The sequence below is a fragment of the Scyliorhinus canicula genome, chromosome 20 (genome assembly GCF_902713615.1).
Source record: "Scyliorhinus canicula chromosome 20, sScyCan1.1, whole genome shotgun sequence".
NCBI classification, from domain to species: domain Eukaryota; kingdom Metazoa; phylum Chordata; class Chondrichthyes; order Carcharhiniformes; family Scyliorhinidae; genus Scyliorhinus; species Scyliorhinus canicula.
The window spans coordinates 48935920-48954130 of record NC_052165.1 but is presented as its reverse complement, the minus strand read 5'-3'; the positions used below and the strand labels follow the sequence as shown (position 1 = coordinate 48954130).

At 46.9% G+C, this 18211-nt stretch overlaps 1 protein-coding gene across 4 annotated transcripts in view; it reads left to right on the top strand.

Annotated features, from left to right (window-relative positions):
* LOC119955064 (beta-1,4-N-acetylgalactosaminyltransferase 3-like) overlaps positions 1-18211 on the top strand; it is a 259756-nt gene that overhangs the window by 205083 nt on the left and 36462 nt on the right. The window contains exons 8-12 of one of the 4 annotated variants that reach the window (XM_038780911.1): positions 2976-3042; positions 3577-3720; positions 4064-4173; positions 14377-14477; positions 15352-15443. In XM_038780911.1, the coding sequence (XP_038636839.1) occupies positions 2976-3042; positions 3577-3720; positions 4064-4173; positions 14377-14477; positions 15352-15443 (514 nt within the window). The remainder of the gene's footprint in view (positions 1-2975; positions 3043-3576; positions 3721-4063; positions 4174-14376; positions 14478-15351; positions 15444-18211) is intronic. The other 3 variants (XM_038780910.1, XM_038780909.1, XM_038780908.1) reach the window with 3 other exon arrangements.

The following is an 18211-nucleotide window of genomic DNA, read 5'->3' as shown; positions in this document are numbered from 1 at the left end:
GTTTGGATTGCCTGCAGGCTGTACAGATAGTTCTCTTAATGTTGGATTTGGGATTTTGGCACTGTGATTCCAGGGTGAGGCTTCAGGCAGTCCCAACTTTACCTCAAATCTTGGAGCCTGGTAGGAGCCAAACTGCAGGGTTTTACACTGGGATCTTTGGATCTCTCTGGGGAAAGGAGTGACGTTTGCTGGGAGCAGCCTTTGTTCTTCCTATTTGTGCCATACAGGTGCAGGAGGATGTCCTCAGCTTTTCAGAAAGAATAGTCCTTTGTGTTCCATTGTCGGTGAGGTTCTGATCATAGAATTTACAGTTCAGAAGGAGGCCATTCAGCCCATCGAGTCTACACCGGCCCTTGGAAAGAGCACTTTACTTAAGCCTACTCCTCCATCCTATCCCAGTAACCCCACCTAGTCTTTTGGACACTAAGGGACAATTTAGCATGGCCAGTCCACCTAACCTGCACATCTTTGGACGATGGGAAGAAACCGGAGCACCCGGAGGAAACCCACGCGGACACGGGGAGAAAGTGCAGAGTCCGCACAGTCACCCGAGGCTAGAATTGAAGCCGGGACCCTGGAGCTGTGAGGCAGCAGTGCTAACCACTGTGCCGCTGTGTCACCTTATTTCACTTTGAAGAGACTCATTAGAGTGAGGCTCCCAATCAAATGAGTAATTGCAGTCATACATGAAGATTTTACATATGTACCTTTCCCTCATGCAGGGTTGTTGCGGGAAGCTGAGGCAGACATCGCTGGGCTATTAGTTGGATTCCCAATGAATGGCTGGGTCACAATGGATATTGGGAAAGGAAGAAAGGGAGTAGAAATTCCTGAGTCACACCTCGGGTTTTGTGTGAGGGAGATGCTATTTAGTGACTTTCCAGTCATTTGTTTTGGGCGTATGGTTGATTGACTATTGTTAAACTGCCCAGTGATTTTTTGAACTCAACTAGGCCGAGCCTTGGAAGGAACTGATACCGAAACCCAGAGCTAATAATTCAGGCTCCCACATCTGTCATGACACCACTGGAGTCAGGGTTGCTTCTTTTTAAGTATTTCATTCCTGCTGAAGGTCAATGCCTGCTATTCAATATGTATGATTTGCTACAGAAATGTCAGTCTCCTGCAGATGTTGGAGATTAGTGGTGTAGTTGGAAAGGAGAACTAATACCAGGAGCCAAGCTTCAAAGACGTTTTAAAAGTTCATTAATGGGATGTGGGCATCGTTGGCTATGCCAGCATTTATTGCTCATCCCTAATTGTCTTTGAGAAGATGGTGGTGAGCTGCCTTCTTGAACCGCTGCAGTCTATGTGTTGGAGAAATGTCCACAGTGCTGTTCGGAAGGGAGTTCCAGGATTTCACTCTGGCGACACTGAGGGAATGGTGCACAGTTCCAAGTTAGAATGGTGTGTGACATGAAGGGGAACTTCATGGTGCATCCACTACCCTTGTCCCTTCTAGGTGGTAGAGGTCATGGGTTTGGAAGGAGCCTTAGTGAGTTGCTGAAGTGTGTCTTGTAGATGGTACACATGGCTGCCACTGTGCATCCGTGGTGGAGGGACTGAGTATTGATGGGGTGGGAATCAAATGGACTGCTTTGTCTTGGATGGTGTCAAGCTTCTTGAAAGTTTTGGAGGTGCACCAATCCAATCAAGTAGACAGTATTCCATAACACTCCTGACTCGTGCCTTGCAGATGGTGGACCAGCTTTGGGGAGTTAGGCTACATTAACTGTGGAGACGCTTTTGTAGCCAGCTTACCTCAGAGGAGCATACATAGCCAATGAGAGTATTTCATGGTCCTGAAACATCTGAGAACAGGATTGCCACTTTGTTACTTGTGGGGAGGTATTATACAGTAATCCCTCTTTTAACGTTGTTGTGGTGTTCTGGGAAAGTGCAACTTTAAGTGAAACAACGTTAAATGAATCAGAGTTTCCATTACAACCAATCTGAAATTTTATTTGTGTTCTGTCAGACCTTTCTAAGCAAAAACACACTCCAATATTACACACTGTGTATTCCTAAATTCCTACATTTGTAAATCAAATTTTATTTTATTTTTAGCAGTTTAAAAATAGAAATGAAATATGCTAACGCTTGCTACTTACCTCATGTTCACCACCTCTCCCTTTCCTCAACCTTCCCACTCACCGCCTCCCTCTCCACCCTTCCTACTCACCCCCCACCTTCCAATTCTCACTGTCACCACTTCCCTCCCACTTGCCCCTTCCCTCTCTGACCTTCCCATTCGCTACTTCCCTTCCCGACCCTCCCGCTCACCAGCTCGCTACTTCCCTCCCTGACTCTCACCACTTCCTTCTCTCGCACCTTCGGTGTGTACGGGTTCTTGGGAGGGGCTGGTGAGAGGGAGGAAGTGAGCAAAGGAGTGAGAAAATCTGCAAGTGGAAGCAGCAAGCAGGAGGCAGGGGGCGAGCAGGTGCATCGGAAAGCAGGGGAGACGATGAGTGGGAGGGTTTGAGAGACGAGCGGCGAGCAGGGGCGGCTGCAAGCAGGAGGGGCGAGCGGGTAGTGAATACTGCTTGTATAAATATTCTTCACAAAACTGTTCTGTAGAGCAACAAGAAAAATTCACGTGTTTTGAGTGCAAGCAGGGGGGTCTCCCCTCAACTCACTTCAAAATGGCAGCAATTGGGTCACACACAGCTGGGTGGGCCTTGGTGCCAAGCGACCCCAAAGCAGATGTTCTGATGCTAAGTGCGCATGCCGGCCCTATTATTTCTCTGATGTTAAAGCAAAACAATGCTGAATGCAGCAACTTAAAACAGGGGCAGTACAGAGACGAGTCACCAACCAGAGGTGAGAAAGTAGGAAAATCAGCAAGATCTGCATACACCTTTCTGGTATGCAGAGGCAGTCTATCAACCTGCTGAGGGATTTGCAGCGAGGAGTAAAAAGTCAACGTGTCATTTTTCACTGTTATAATGATCACATTTATTCTTGTTTTCTTTCAGTGGCGACTACACAGTACTGGCCTTAAATTCAGCATTATTGATTCAAAGTATATTTCACTTTATGTTAGTAAGTTACACATTTTACTTATATTTGTAAGTTTATACGCTTATGTTTGTATGATTTAGTTTTATAGATTATTAAAACAATAGAGGATGTGAGGAATGCAGCAATGAAGGAGAAGTTATACAAAGGAGATTCAAACCTGAAACCCTGAGCCTGATTTGAGAGCTATAAAAAGAGATTGTGACTTTTTTTTTAAACACTCAGAATTTCTTTGGTTTTATACAAGTCAAAGTAACCTTTGAATGAGAATTGAAACAACTTCTTAATATGAAGGACTGTAGTATGTTATTGGTTACATTAGTTATTTTACATGTTTATGGCCACACAGGCCATTTCCTTACTGTTATCATTTGCAGTGTTAACGTTCTAAGGGAATTTGGATGCAATGTAACAAATGGCAGTGAGCTAGACTTAACAACTGTTAGCGTGTTATTTAATGTTTTAATAATGAAGAAGCATAGGAAGCTTATTAAAATATTATTTTTTTAAGAACTCTTTTGTGAGGTTTTTTTAAAAAACCCTTTCTTTCCATTCCAGACGAATCGTTGATAAAACTAAACGAGGTACAGCACATTCCACAGTCCATAGCAAGCCATAAAAAGAATTACGGTTACACAAGCCCACACAGAGACCATCCGGCAGAAATGCTGAAATATGACCCTCGTGACAGCTTTTTTCAATGTAAGATTTCTCTTTGAATGTTGTCGTTCTAAAGGCAGACATATTATACTGGTGAGAAGCACCAAAATCTTCTTTTAAAGCAGACTTTCAAAATGGTTGCAGTGTGCCCCTTAGTATTTATATTTTAAAAGATGAAATGAAAGTTTAGTTTTACATTTTAAATCTACAGATACAACACCTTTTAATTGATTGTGCAAAAACAGTGAACATCAAGTTAGGGGAGAGAAAAATGTAAATAAATGACTTAACTACGTTAATATATGATCCTTTTTTTAGCAGAGAACAGCTCTGAGCCTGTTGTGCAACATCTGCCTCACTTTTTTTTTGTTCATTCTTGTTTCAGTACCTCTAATTGATGAGTCCCATGTGTACCAAGTGCTGCCTGACTGTGTCTACAGACCCAGCTACATAATTAAGGGGTTCCCGCTGCTCCGTTACCAGGGATTACAGTTTGTAAGCATCTTTTCCTGTTTCTTTAGACAGAACTAATGAAGGTGTACTAGGTCAGTATTGCTATACATTTAGTTCTGTCTCTTTCTATCATGACCAATTTTCTTCAAATCAGAATAATCCAGAATTAAGTTGCTACTGACCACTTCGCCATTGATATTGCAGATCAGTCTGAACCAGTTTACTAATCACGCTGTTACCAAGTTACATATGTTGGGGATGATTAAAGTCAAAAAAGTGTATTCAGATCAAACTGGTAACACCCACTTTGGAATCCAATTATTTCAGACCTGACTTCAATTCAGAACAGCTTGTCAATTGAAAACAAATCTCACTACATAACTACAATTTAAATTAGATTTCTAAAAGAGATCCAGAGTTAGTCTCCGCATTAAGCATGTATATGGGCATCCTAAGCAATCCAAATAACACAGGGGTACGCACACACATTGCTCGCGTGTGCCTTGTGTCTGTTCCCACACACTCAGGCACACCAGCTGCTAAACTGATACAACCATTTGGTCACCTGAAATAAAGAACTGTGAATTGTCAATGAGTAACTTTTATATTTCCTAATCTGGTTGTCCATATGTCATTGTTTCCTTTGTTTCTTCCCCTCTACTTGCCTGCTCGCCTGAAAGCAGTAACTTGTGCTGCAGCATTACCCTGAAGGTAGCTCTCTAGCACGTTGCCCAAGTGACCAACACAATGGTGTTAGGTATCATAGTTAAACCTAATTTGGCCCTCGCTTAACATTCTCATTGTGACTTTACTCCAAGAATTAAAATTCTGGATGATTTATTTCCCAACCTAAGAACATTCGGGCAAACATATAATTTGTGCTGGTAGAGCAGACTGCAATATTGGGCATGACTTCAAACCATAAAAGCAGCTGCAATCATTTGTCCGAACAAGATAAGACATCTGGGTTTTCAATCCTTTTTGCACATTACCCTGCAAGCCAACATTGAAAATTGAACAAATGCGAGATAGTTTTTAGTTTCTGACTGCGGCACTGGGAATGTTTTAGTGTTATTTCTGGCCATTGTTTCCGTGTAAATGGTCAGCATTGTTCTCCATGGTGCCAGCCACTCCTTTTGTCAAACCTGGATTTTGTCAGCCTGCTCACCCCTCCTTTCTCTAATCAAACCAAGTTCCTGTAGTCAAAATTCTTCAGAACTAATTTCACTATTGAGATGCTAAACAGGTGATTCAAGCGCCATTTAAAATCATTTATGGGCGTGAGCATTGTTGGCAAGGCCAGAATTTATTATGGATCCCATATGCCTTTGAGAAGGTGATGGTGTACCGCCTTCTTGAACTGCTCGGGTTCTTGTGGTATTACGGGTAAGAAATTCCAGGATTTTGATGAAATGACAGTGAAGGAACGGTAATTGTATTTCCAAGTCAGCATAGTATTTGACTTTTCTGCAGAGATGTCCTAGGGCTGAGATGATAGATCTCCAACAACCTCAACTAACTTCCTTTGTGCTTTGATATAATACTGTAGTGGACTTTTCCTTTTGATTCTCATTTGCTTAGATTTTACTAGGGTCCCCAGCTGTCACAGTAGGTCAAATGCTGCCTTGATGCCAAGTGCGGTCACTCTCTCAGCATTCGGGAGCAGCTTATTCATAAGTGCTGTTTGGTAGCATTATCAACAACTCCTTCCATCACTCTGCTGATAGTTGAGAGTAGACTGATATGGTGGCAATTGGCCAGTTTGGATTGGTCCTGATTTGTGTCGACAGGACATACCTGGGCAATTTTCCACTTTGGTAGGCAAATAGTTGGGGCCATTAGCCATTGTGATTTAATTGTATTAAGTGGAGTGAATAAATTGGCAGCAGACAAGTTTCTGTGATAGTGGGATCTTCTGGAGTAGGCCAAATTGAATCATCCACTCAACACTGATGATGGTGTCAAATGCCTCAACCTTATCTTTTGCTCTGTTATCATAGAGGATGTGATGTTCATGGAATGTCCCCCCACCCCCTCTCAATAGTTGTTTAATTATCCACCATCATTTATAACTGAACGTGGCCAGACTTCAGAGCTTTGACCTGGTCTGTTGGTTGTTGGATTGCTTGATTCTGTCCATTGTATCCATATGTCAACCTAGTAGCTTCAGCTGGTTGGTACCTCATTTTGAGGTATACCTGGTTTTAATCCTGGTGAGCTCTCCTATGCTCCTCATTGAACCAGGGCTGATGTCCTAGATTGATTGTAATAGTAGACTATTCAATATGTCGGGCTACATTGTTGCAGATTGTGGTGGTATACAATAGTGCCCATGCTGATGGCCCATGGAAACCACCTGTTTTAGCTGCTAGATCTATTCTGATCAATCCTATTTAGCATTGTGGTACTGCCAAACAAATGAACAGAGGTTGGCACAATGAAGGTTGTTCTCTGTGTGAAGAATTCATCGCCGCAGCGCCATGATCACTCTTGCCAATATTGTCATGGGCAGATTCATCGGCAGCAGGTAGATTGGTGAGAATGAGGCCAAGTAGGTTTTTCCTGCACGTTGCTGCAAGTTCACTCTAGCAGCTGTTTCCTTCAGGATTCAGCTAGTTCTGTCAGTATTGGTCCAACGAGGTACTCTTTGTGATGGGCTTGAAATCTCCGATCCAGTGTACATTCTGTATCTTTGCTACTTTCCGTGCTTCTTCCAAGCAGTATTCAACATGGAAAAGTGCTGATTCATCAGCTGAGGAAGAGCAAGACATTTCCTTGTTCATGTTAGATCTGATGCCATGAAGCTTCAACGTTGGACATTCCCAAGGCAACGTCTTCCCTACTATAGTAATAATAATAATAATCCCTACAGTGCAGAATTGTTTATCAATATGCCACCATCTCTAGTGGGTCATTCCTTTCAGTGTGACAGGACATGCAGAGGGGCGGTGGGGAAGGAACCTGTGATGTTGGCTGATGACTATGACTATGTCAGACTGTTGTTTAATGGGTCTGTGGGACAACTCTCCCAATTTTGCTACAGGGCGGCAGGGTGGCACATTGCTGTCTCACAGCGCCAGGGACACGGGTTTGATTCTAACCTTGGGTGACTGTGTGGAGTTTTCACATTATCCCCATGTCTGCATGTGTGCTCTGGTTTCCTCCCACAATCCAAAGATGTACAGGTTAGGTGGATTGGGCATGATACATTGTCCCTTAGTGTCCAAAGGTTAGGTGGGGTAACGGGCATAGGACGGGGTTGTGGGTGGGGTGCTCTTTGAGAGGGTTGGTGCAGGCTCGATGGGCCGAATGGCTCCTTTCTGCACTGTAGGGATTCTTTGATCCCAGGACCCTAAATGTTAATGGGGAGGACTTGTGGGTTTGGAATGTGCTGTTCAGGAGCCTTGCAGAGTTGCTGCATTGCATCTTGTAGATGGTACACACTGCACCAGAACTGCCTCCATGCTTATCCCCATTGGGGGCCGAAAGATCTCCCTAAAGGTTGGTGACAGCTTCCAACTCTGGAAAAGTCACTGACCTGAAATATCGACTCTGTTTCTCTCTCCATTGATGCTGCCAAACACACTGAGTATTTCCAGCATGTTCTGGTTTTATTTCAGATTTCCAGCATCCACTGTACTAGGGTTGTTTAGCACAGGGCTAAAGAGCTGGCTTTGAAAGCTGACCAAGGTAGGCCAGCAGCACGGTTCAATTCCCGTAACAGCCTCCCCGAACAGGCGCCAGAATGTGGCGACTAGAGGCTTTTCACAGTAACTTCATTGACAACTTGTGACAATAAGCGAATTTCATTTCATTTCTTGTATTCGGGATACTTAACTCCATACCAAACGGTGTTCTGGATCAGCATTAGAGAGGTATCAATTCAAGAACTGTACAGAAGTCGGGTCTGTTTCCAGTATTAAGCCGAACTCTGCTCCCTTTCCTTAAGGGGAGACATAAATGAAGCATAAATGAGTTTGTGTACTCTGCTAAAATAACAGAAAGCAAATGTCTCGAGTAATAAGAAGCTACAACTCAAAGTGCCTAATTTTAAAGGGACAGTTTTGTTAAAAGGACAGTTCCATCAGCACTCCAATCAGGTGCATCAAGATGCTGCACAACACTGTTAAATGGATACAAATTCTCAATAGTGAAGAAGCAGCTGGCTGTGTTGGTGGAGGTGCTCGGTTTTCAAAACCTGGTCCCCTGACTCATTTTTTGAGTGGAAAGCACAACACACCATCTGATGATCAGAAATCAGCACCATGACCCAGTAACTGCAGATAATATCCTAAATTCCAAACGTGTGGGGCTTGAGCGAAACAAATCTGTCAGAGCATTTCATTATCTTTGCTTCAGAGCAAACCTGTCATCATCTGATTCTTTTACTCTCAATGCAGAAATAAAGTTAATTCCCTGGCTGCTCAGCACAAGGTAGGCCTTTCAGCTGTTTGTGTTGTCCTGGCTTCAATAAGAGATTAGCTTCTCTTGGCATATCTGCTGCATTGGTTAACTAGATAAACAACTTTGTTAGAGGATGGAAATAACGCACTGTGACGATTAGACCTTCGTTATCGCCATACCTGGGCAGGGCTCTCTCAGGGAAGTACTTTTGACCCGAATCTGCTTTTGTATTTCTCAGTGGACTGCGCATTTCAAAATGACATGTTGTTTTAGCTGATCACGCCACCTCTTGCAGAATTTTTTGATTCCCACCTGAAACACAAGTGAGTTATTTTTTTGGTAAACAGTTTGAAGCAATGACTAACAAACCGTGAGTTAGCGTCCCTTCAGCATTAACCCAATCAAAGCAACAAGTGTGTTGAGCAAAATTGACTGTGATGTTGCTCATTGATATAAATAAGAGTCACAAGCATTCGGTGTATGGATTTTGTAATTATTACTGGTTTACATATGATAAATTAATAGTGAAAATGACTGAGAAAAATGCATTTAAAAAAAAAATGGAAATCCTGAAGTAAACTTGGCCAGACGCACAAAGTCCCTAAAAGTGTTGGGTTCAAATTCAGAAAGAAGTCATTTATAAGATCAACCGAAAGAAGAGTTGGCTCGAAACGTTAACTCTGTTCCTCTCTCCTCTCATGCTGCCAGACCAGCTGAGTTTTTTTCAGCTCTTTCTTTTTCAGACATCCCGTATCCACAGTACTCTGCTCTCTTTTAGAAGCTCAAATTTGACTGCTGTTACCCAGCATACCTTCTCCAAACCGTTCTTTCTGGCAATTACCCTGGTCAAATTTGCTGAACTTTTGTTCTTATTGCAGCTATGCTTGACTGCAACTTTTGGAGAAATTCATCCACGTTCAGACGAAGGTTGGCTGCAAAACAAAACACTCCCTCCTGGTGGCCACCTTGTGTATTAACATCTAGAAATTATTTCTTGGTTGACCAACTTAAAAAGTTCCAAGATTCACAAGGTACAGATCATGAAAACCATTTGGTTCATCTTACTTCATCCATCCAGAACAACCCTACATTCTCCATGTTGCAGCGCCTAATTTCATCATCTGGTCCTGGGTGAGCATTGAGAAGGCTGAAGCTTTTGTATTCAACACTATTGTATTCAGACTCATACTGGGCGGAATCTTACCAAAGTGTCGGTTCTGGTGAGGAAACCAGTGTGAAAACCGGCAGCACCGTTGGTGGGAAATCTCACAGAATATTGAGCCTTTCGCAAATCTTCTTTTATCATGAGAACCACTCTGTACTCGTGGCAGTATCCCGCTGATTCGCTCGCCCCGAGGCAACTTATTTTTTGCAATCAGTGGGGGAGCTCCATTAGCGTCTCCCCAGCATTCTTCCAGATCCAGTCGAGGGGATGGCTGCCAGGAATCCAGCACCACGTTTCTCAAGAGAGAGCCCTGCCCAAGACTCCTGGATGGTGTGTAGCAGAGCGGGATGACCTCTGTCCACTGTCGTGTAGACGACCGTCCAGAAAGGTGACCACCACCACCTGGGGCCCAAAACAGCTCACAATACTCCAAATGTGTTCTGACCAGAGCCTTATACAGCCTCAGAAGTAAATCTCTGGTCTTGTATTCTAGCCCTCTTGACATGAATGCTAACATTGCATTTGCCTTCTTAACTGTCGACTGAACTTGCACGTTAACCTTAAGAGAATCGTGAACAAGGGGACCCAAGTCCCTTTGTGCTTCTGATTTTCTAAGCATTTCCCCATTTAGAAAATAGTCTATGCCTAAATTCCTTGTTCCAAAGTGCACAACCTCATACTTTACCACATTGTATTTCATTTGCCACTTCATTGCCCACTCTGCTCGCTTGTCCAAATCCGTCTGCAGCGCCCTTGGTTCCTCAATACTACCTGTCCCTCTACAGATCTTTGTAACATCTGCAAACTTAGCAACAGCGCCTTCAGTTCCTTCTTGCAGATCATTAATGTATACAGTAGTCCCCCGTTATACCGCGCTCCGCAATACCGCGGTTCGCGATATACCGCGGGGGGGATTATGGACCCCAACTGTCAGTTGTGTCAATTTCAGCGGCCGGCTGATTATTTCAGTGAGAGCAGCTTCCCTCTCTGGATCAAAGTGAGCCGGCCGCTGAAATTGACACTGCCCGCTGCTCTCTCCCTCCAATCAGAAACATTAAAACTTAAAAGTTGGATTGGAGAGAGAGAGCAGCCGGCAGTGTCAATTTCAGCGGCCGGCTCACTTTGATCCAGAGAGGGAAGCTGCTCTCTCACTGAAACAATCAGCCGGCCGCTGAAATTGACACTGCCGAGGGGGGGGCGGGTGTTGGGGGGGAGAAGAGGGGGGCGGGTGTTGGGGGGGGGGGGGAGAAGAGGGGGGGGCGGGGGTTGGGGGGGGGGGAAGAGGGGGGGCGGGTGTTGGGGGGGGGGAGAAGAGGGGGGGGCGGGTGTTTGGGGGGGGAGAAGAGGGGGGGCGGGTGTTTGGGGGGGGAGAAGAGGATCACAAGATGGCGAGGTTTTTGCACTGAATTGATCCCTTAAGTGATGCTGTTTGGAGCTCCTTGGTCCTGATAGGGTCATCCATGACAGCAGGGTTGGTGTTGGGGCGGGGGGAGAAGAGGGGGGGCGGGTGTTGGGGGGGGAGAAGAGGGGGGGCGGGTGTTTGGGGGGGGGAGAAGAGGGGGGGCGGGTGTTTGGGGGGGGAGAGGAGGGGGGCAGGTGTGGGGGGAGAGGAGGGGGGCGGGTGTGGGGGAGACCCCCCTGGGGGTGTGGGGGAGAGAGGGTGGACCTGCGGGTGTTGGGGGAGAGAGGAGGGCCCTGCGGGTGTTGGGGGGGGAGAGGAGGGGGGCGGGTGTTGGGGGGGGAGAGGAGGGGGGGCGGGTGTTGGGGGGAGAAGAGGGGGGCGGGTGTTGGGGGGAGAGGAGGGGGGCGGGTGTTGGGGGGGGAGAGGAGGGGGGCGGGTGTTGGGGGGGGAGAGGAGGGGGGGGTGTTGGGGGGGGGAGAGGAGGGGGGGGGAGAAGAGGATCGCAAGATGGCAAGGTTTTTGCACTGAATTGATCCCTTAAGTGATGCTGTTTGGAGCTCCTTGGTCCTGATAGGGTCATCCATGACAGCAAGGTTGGTGTTGGGGGGGAGAAGAGGGGGGGGCGGGTGTTGGGGGGCGAGAGGAGGGGGGCGGGTGTGGGGGAGACCCCCCTGGGGGTGTGGGGGAGAGAGGGTGGACCTGCGGGTGTTGGGGGAGAGAGGAGGGCCCTGCGGGTGTTGGGGGGGGAGAGGAGGGGGGCGGGTGTTGGGGGGGAGAGGAGGGGGCGGGTGTTGGGGGGGGAGAGGAGGGGGGCGGGTGTTGGGGGGGGAGAGGAGGGGGGCGGGTGTTGGGGGGGGAGAGGAGGGGGGCGGGTGTTGGGGGGGAGAGGAGGGGGGCGGGTGTTGGGGGGGAGGGGAGGGGGGCGGGTGTTGGGGGGGAGAGGAGGGGGGCGGGTGTTGGGGGGGGAGAGGAGGGGGGCGGGTGTTGGGGGGGAGAGCAGGGGGGCGGGTGTTGAGGGGGGAGAGGAGGGGTGCGGGTGTTGGGGGGGGAGAGGGGGGAGAGGAGGGGGGCGGGGTGTTGGGGGGGAGAGGAGGGGGGCGGGTGTTGGGGGGGAGAGCAGGGGGGCGGGTGTTGGGGGGGAGAGGAGGGGGGCGGGTGTTGGGGGGGGAGAGGAGGGGGGCGGGTGTTGGGGGGGGAGAGGAGGGGGGCGGGTGTTGGGGGGAGAGGAGGGGGGCGGGTGTGGGGGGGGGAGCGGGTGTGGGGGAGACCCCCCTGTGGGTGTGGGGGAGACCCCCCTGGGGGTGTGGGGGAGAGAGGGTGGACCTGCGGGTGCTGGGGGACGGGGGAGGAGAGGGGGGGGACGGGGGAGGAGAGGGGGGGACGGGGGAGGGGGGGGGGAGGGGGCGAGCCGGAGGATGTGGGGAGGGGGCGAGCCGGAGGGTGTGGGGGGACAGGGGGCAAGCTGGATGCTGTGGGGGAGAGCAGGAGGGTGTGGGGGAGAGGGGGCGAGCTGGACGCTGTGGGGGAGAGCAGGAGGGTGTGGGGGAGAGGGGGAGAGGGAGCGAGCCGGAGGGTGTGGGGGAGAGGGGGAGAGGGAGCGAGCCGGAAGGTGTGGGGGGAGAGGGGGCGAGCTGGACGCTGTGGAGGGAGAGGGGGCGAGCCGGAGGGTGTGGGGAGGGGCGAGCCGGAGGATGTGGGGGGAGAGGGGGCGAGCCGGAGGGTGTGGGGGGAGAGGGGGCGAGCCGGAGGGTGTGGGGGGAGAGGGGGCGAGCCGGAGGGTGTGGGGGGAGAGGGGGCGAGCCGGAGGGTGTGGGGGGGAGAGGGGGCGAGCCGGAGGGTGTTGGGGGGGAGAGGGGTCTAGTTGGAGGATGTGGGGGGAGAGGGGGCAAGCCGGAGGGAAAAAAAGAAATTGACACTGCCGGCTGCTCTCTCCCTCCAATCAGAAACATTAAAACTTAAAAGTTGGATTGGAGGGAGAGAGCAGCGGGCAGTGTCAATTTCAGCGGCCGGCTGATTTCACTGAGAGCAGCTTCCTTCTCCGGATCAAAGTGAGCCGGCCGCTGAAATCTCAATGGGAAGCGCTAGCATAGATTTTTAAATAAATTTAAAACCCCCATCGTGGATATCCGCGGCTCGGTTGCAACGCGGGTGGCTGTCTTGGACCCCAACACCCGCGTTATAAAGGGGGACTACTGTATTGTAAAAAGTTGTGGTTCCAGCACAGACCCCTGAGGTACACCACCAGTCATCGGCTGTCATCCTGAAAAAGACCCCTTTATCCCCACTCTGCATTCTGCCAGTCAGCCAATCCTCTATCCATGCCAGCATCTTACCGTTAACACCATGGGCTGTTAACTTATTTGACAGCCTCCTATGTGGCACCTTGTCAAAGGCCTTCTGGAAATCTAAATAAATCACGTCCACTGGTTCTCCTTTGTCTAACTTCCTTGTTACCTCCTCAAAGGACTCTAACAGATTTGTCAGACATGACCTCCCTTTGACGAAGCCGTGCTAACTCAGTCCTATTTTACCATGTACTTCCAAGTACTTCCAAGTATATTAACATATAACTGCCTCGATTGTTCATTTTCACCACAGTCATAGAGGGGCCACTAACATCACCTTGGTTCTTCTCTGGCTTTCTTCAAGCCTCCATCAGTGCTCAATGTTATCCATCCATCCATTAATATTTTTCTCTTCTGTTTTTACCCTCAGTTTTCCTTCAGTTGTTGCCAGAACAAGGCTAATGAGTCTCCTTTTCCAATGCCCATATTTGGCTATCTTTCCCTCTTTAACGAGAGTTCTTAGACGCTCGTTGATTCCTGAACTTCTACTCTTTATTGAACCAATCTTTACTTTTCCATTATCATTTAGAGCCATAAAATTAGACTTTGCCTCATTTATGTTCCGTCCAATGGACTCACACTCTTTATAGGCCTACCACAGTCTCTGGCTTTTTGTTCTGTTCTTGCCACCTACTGAGAATTTCAGCAGTTTCTGTCTTTATTTCAAAATATCAACATAAGCGGTATTTCGCTTTTCCATTGCCTAGTGGTTCTAATGTAAAACAAGCTACCACAAGGAGTAGCTGAGTTGAATAACGTAGTTGCATTTAAGGGGACGCAGAGAAAGGAATAGTCATGTATTTGGATAGGGTTAGGTGAAGAGAGATGGGAATCTGGAGCACAAAAACTGGTCCAGACTAGTTGTGCAGAATAATTTGTTTGCATGCTTTACACTCTATGCAGTAACATTTTAACGTTTAAAATTTTAGGTTCATCTGACTTACGTATACCCGAATGATTACACAAGGCTAACACACATGGAGTCAGAAAACAAATGCTTTTATTATGAGAATGCCTATTACTTGGACAGGTAAGGCCATACAGTATTACAATAATTAAGTGAAATTAAAATATGATTGGCAATTGATGTGATGAGGAATTAATTCAACAATTTGGGTATTGCACTGTGTAAGTGTACTATTGCATGGATGAGTGCACATTCTGATTTCTTTATTTTCCCTTGCCCCTCTCCCCAGAAGCTGAAATCCTTTTGAGTTATGGGTTCGGGAAACATTTCACAGCCTACTTGGTACTCTCTTGTTTCCTTGGTTGGATTTCTCCTTTTGGGGGTTTGAGTGGGTTGACCAGAGGCCATAACAAACAAAATTGCAAATCATCTGAGGAGGATAGCACTTTATGTCCTAGGTGCTATTGGGCATAATGATAAAAAATCAAAGCAAATGGCATATATAATATATAACATTCAAAAGGACTGTCATCTGAAAAGAACGAATGTGGGCGACATGGGGGCAGAGTGGTTAGCACTGCTGTCTCACAGCGCCAAGGACCCAAATCGAAAGATATGCAGGGTAGGTAGATTGGCCACGCTAAACTGCCCCTTAATTGGGGAAAAAAGAATTGGGGACTCTAAATTTATTTTTTAAAAAGGAAAGGAACAGGGTTATGGGAAGAAGGCAGGGGAATGGCATTATGTGAGGTTAATGTGGAGAGCCAGTGCAGACATGATGGGCCGAAGAATTTGGTGATTCTGTGAAAAATGACGCAGTTGGACAAATCAATGAAGTGACGGTAAAATGGTTTCAAAACGGCAGACCCATGTTCCAAATATGAGGAGAGAAAAAAAATCCATCTTGTAATAATATACTTTAAATAATTAAGAATATTTTAAAATCTCATTGTTTTCATTTAATTGTCTTACGTTCTAATGTTATAATTCCTGACAGATTTGGATTCTATAGGTACATGAAAATGGATACACCACACAAGCCAAACAAGGAAAAGTTTGAAAATCCTTTCAGGATAGGAACAGGTGAAGGTAACCCTTTATTGTTTGACCTGTGACTCAGTGTGATGTCCATGCATTGACATTGTTAATTTATTCAGCAACCCTTAGTGATTCCCATTACATTTTTCTGGCACTTGTGAATCTACAGCCAGCAAAATTTAAAGGCCCACAGAAATAATTTACAGCAGGTGAAATTTACGTCACAAACTTAATTGCTGGATGCATTCTGAAATGTGAAATGCTGCAGATGTCGCCCTGAGGTAGTTTCACAGACTCCTGAGCAACTCGGACTCCCGTTTTCAAATCGAATGTAGTTAATAATTCCTGCAGTGGTTAAAATATGGCTTGCATTTATTTATATAATGCCTTTCACAACCATCTGACATCTCCAAGCCAAAGAAATGTAGTAATTGTTGTAATGTTGGAAACCTGGTGGCTAATTTGTCCACTGCAAGCTTCTATCAACAGCAGTGTGGTAATTTCATTTTTAAAATTTACAATTAAGGGGCAACGTAGCATGGCCAATCCACCTACCCTGCACATCTTTGGGTTGTGGGGGTGAGACCCACGCAGACACATGGAGAATGTGCAAACTCCGCACGGACAGTAACCCAGGGCCAGGATCGAACCTGTGTCCTTGGCGCCGTGAGGCAGCAGTGCTAACCACTGTGCCGCCCTTACAGCAGTGTGATAATGACCAGATAATCTGTTTCAGTGATGTTGATTGAGATAAATATTGGGGATTGTGGGGAGCTCTCTGCCTCTTTGAAAACGTGCCATGGGAGCGTTTATGTCCCCTTAAGAGAGGTGGCATTTTAATGTTGTGCCCAAAAGGCGGCATTTTCAACTGTGCAGGGATGTCAGTCTTGATATTTGTGCTCAGGTCTTGGAGTGGGCTCAAATCCACAACTTCAGAGACGAGCTATTTACTACTGGTACTGAGTTACAGCTGACACCTTTTTGTATGACAACTTGCATTTATGTGGGATTTTAACGTAGGGCAAAACACTTTCTTTTAACAATAGTGCAGTCCGACAAAAAAGCTTTAAAAAAGAGCTATTAGGATGGGTGACTAAGAGCTTGATCAAAGAAATGTAATTGCAGGAGAGTTGTTGAGGACAGAGTTGTTAATGAGGACGGAGAAGTTTAAGATTGAAATTACGGAGTTTAAGGCTTTGATATCAAAATGCACATTTGTCAGTAGAGGGATATGAATGGGGAAGCTACAAGGGGCTGGTTTAGCTCACAGGGCTAATCGCTGGCTTTTAAAGCAGACCAAGCAGGCCAGCAGCATGGTTCGATTCCCGTACCAGCCTCCCCAGACAGGCGCCGGAATGTGGCGACTAGGGGCTTTTCACAGTAACTTCATTGAAGCCTACTCGTGACAATAAGCGATTTTCATTTTCATTTTTTCATTTCATTTAAACATTTGAGGTGTTGTTGACTGTGAGTCAGCGTATACCAGTGATGAGTCAACAGGACCTGATGTGGCGTTGGACACAGAAACAGGGTTCTGAGAGCAGAAATTTATGGAAATTAGAAAATGAAGGTCAAGCAGGAGAGCACTGGAATTGTCAAATGTAGAGGAAACAATCAATTGATCGAGGATGAGCTGAGGCAAGGGTGGTTTTGGGGGTTGTTAAGGTGGGAGAAGTAGTATTTTGTTGTGCTGGGGATGGTATGTGGGCAGAAACTCAGTTTGAGCTTTGAGTGTGTGGATGCAGCTCAAGGACAATGGCATCAAATCTTTAATTGGAGGAAATTGCAGCTCATCGGAGATTGGATGTCAGACAGGCAATGTGACAACATAAATGCATAGAGATGAGGTAGAGCTGGATATAATTAGCATACATGTGATATCTGATATCTTGTATCTTTTTAATTCATTTACAGGATGTGGACATCGCTGGTTAGACCAGCATTTATTACTGATCCCTAGTTGCCCTACAGAAGGGGGTAGTAAGTTGCCTTCTTGAACGGCTGCAGTCCTTGAGATATAGGTACACCCACTGTGCTGTTAGGGAGGGAGTTCCAGGGTGTTGCCCCAGCAACAATGAAGGAATGGCGATATATTTCCAAGTCAGGGTGGTTAGTGACTTGGAGGGGAGCCTCCAGGTGGTGGGATTCCCAGGTATCTCCTGTTCTTGGCCTTCTAGATAGTAGTGGTCATGGGTTTGAAAGGAACCTTGGCGAGTTACTGCAGTGCATCTTGTAGATGGTACACACGCTGCCACTGTTCGTCGGTGGTGGAGGGTTTGAATGTTTGTTGAAGGGGGGGCAATCAAGCGGGTGTAAGTGCCATTTAATAGTACTGTTGTTGACTCCTTCCATCACTTAGCTGATGATGAAGACTAGACTGATAGGGTGGTAATTGTCTGGGTGGATTTGTCCTGTTTCTTGTGTACAGAGACACCTGGGCAATTTTCCACATTGTCGGTTACATGCGTGTTGTAGCTGTACTGGAATAGCTTGGCTAGGGGTGTGGCCAGTTCTGGAGCACAAGTCTTCAGTACTATCGCCAGGGTATTGTCAGGGCCCATAGCCTTTGCAGTATCCAGTGCCTGCAGCTGTTTTTTGATATCACGTCGAGTGAATCGTATTGGTTGAAGACTGACATCTGTGATACTGGGGATCTCTGGAAGAGACATGATGGATCATCCACTGAGCACTTCTGGCTGAAGATTGTTGTGAATGCCTCAACCTTGTGTTTTGCACATATGTGCTGGGCTCTTCCATCATTGAAGATGGGGATATTTGTGGAGCTTCCTCCTTCAGTGAGTTGTTTAATTGTCCAGCAC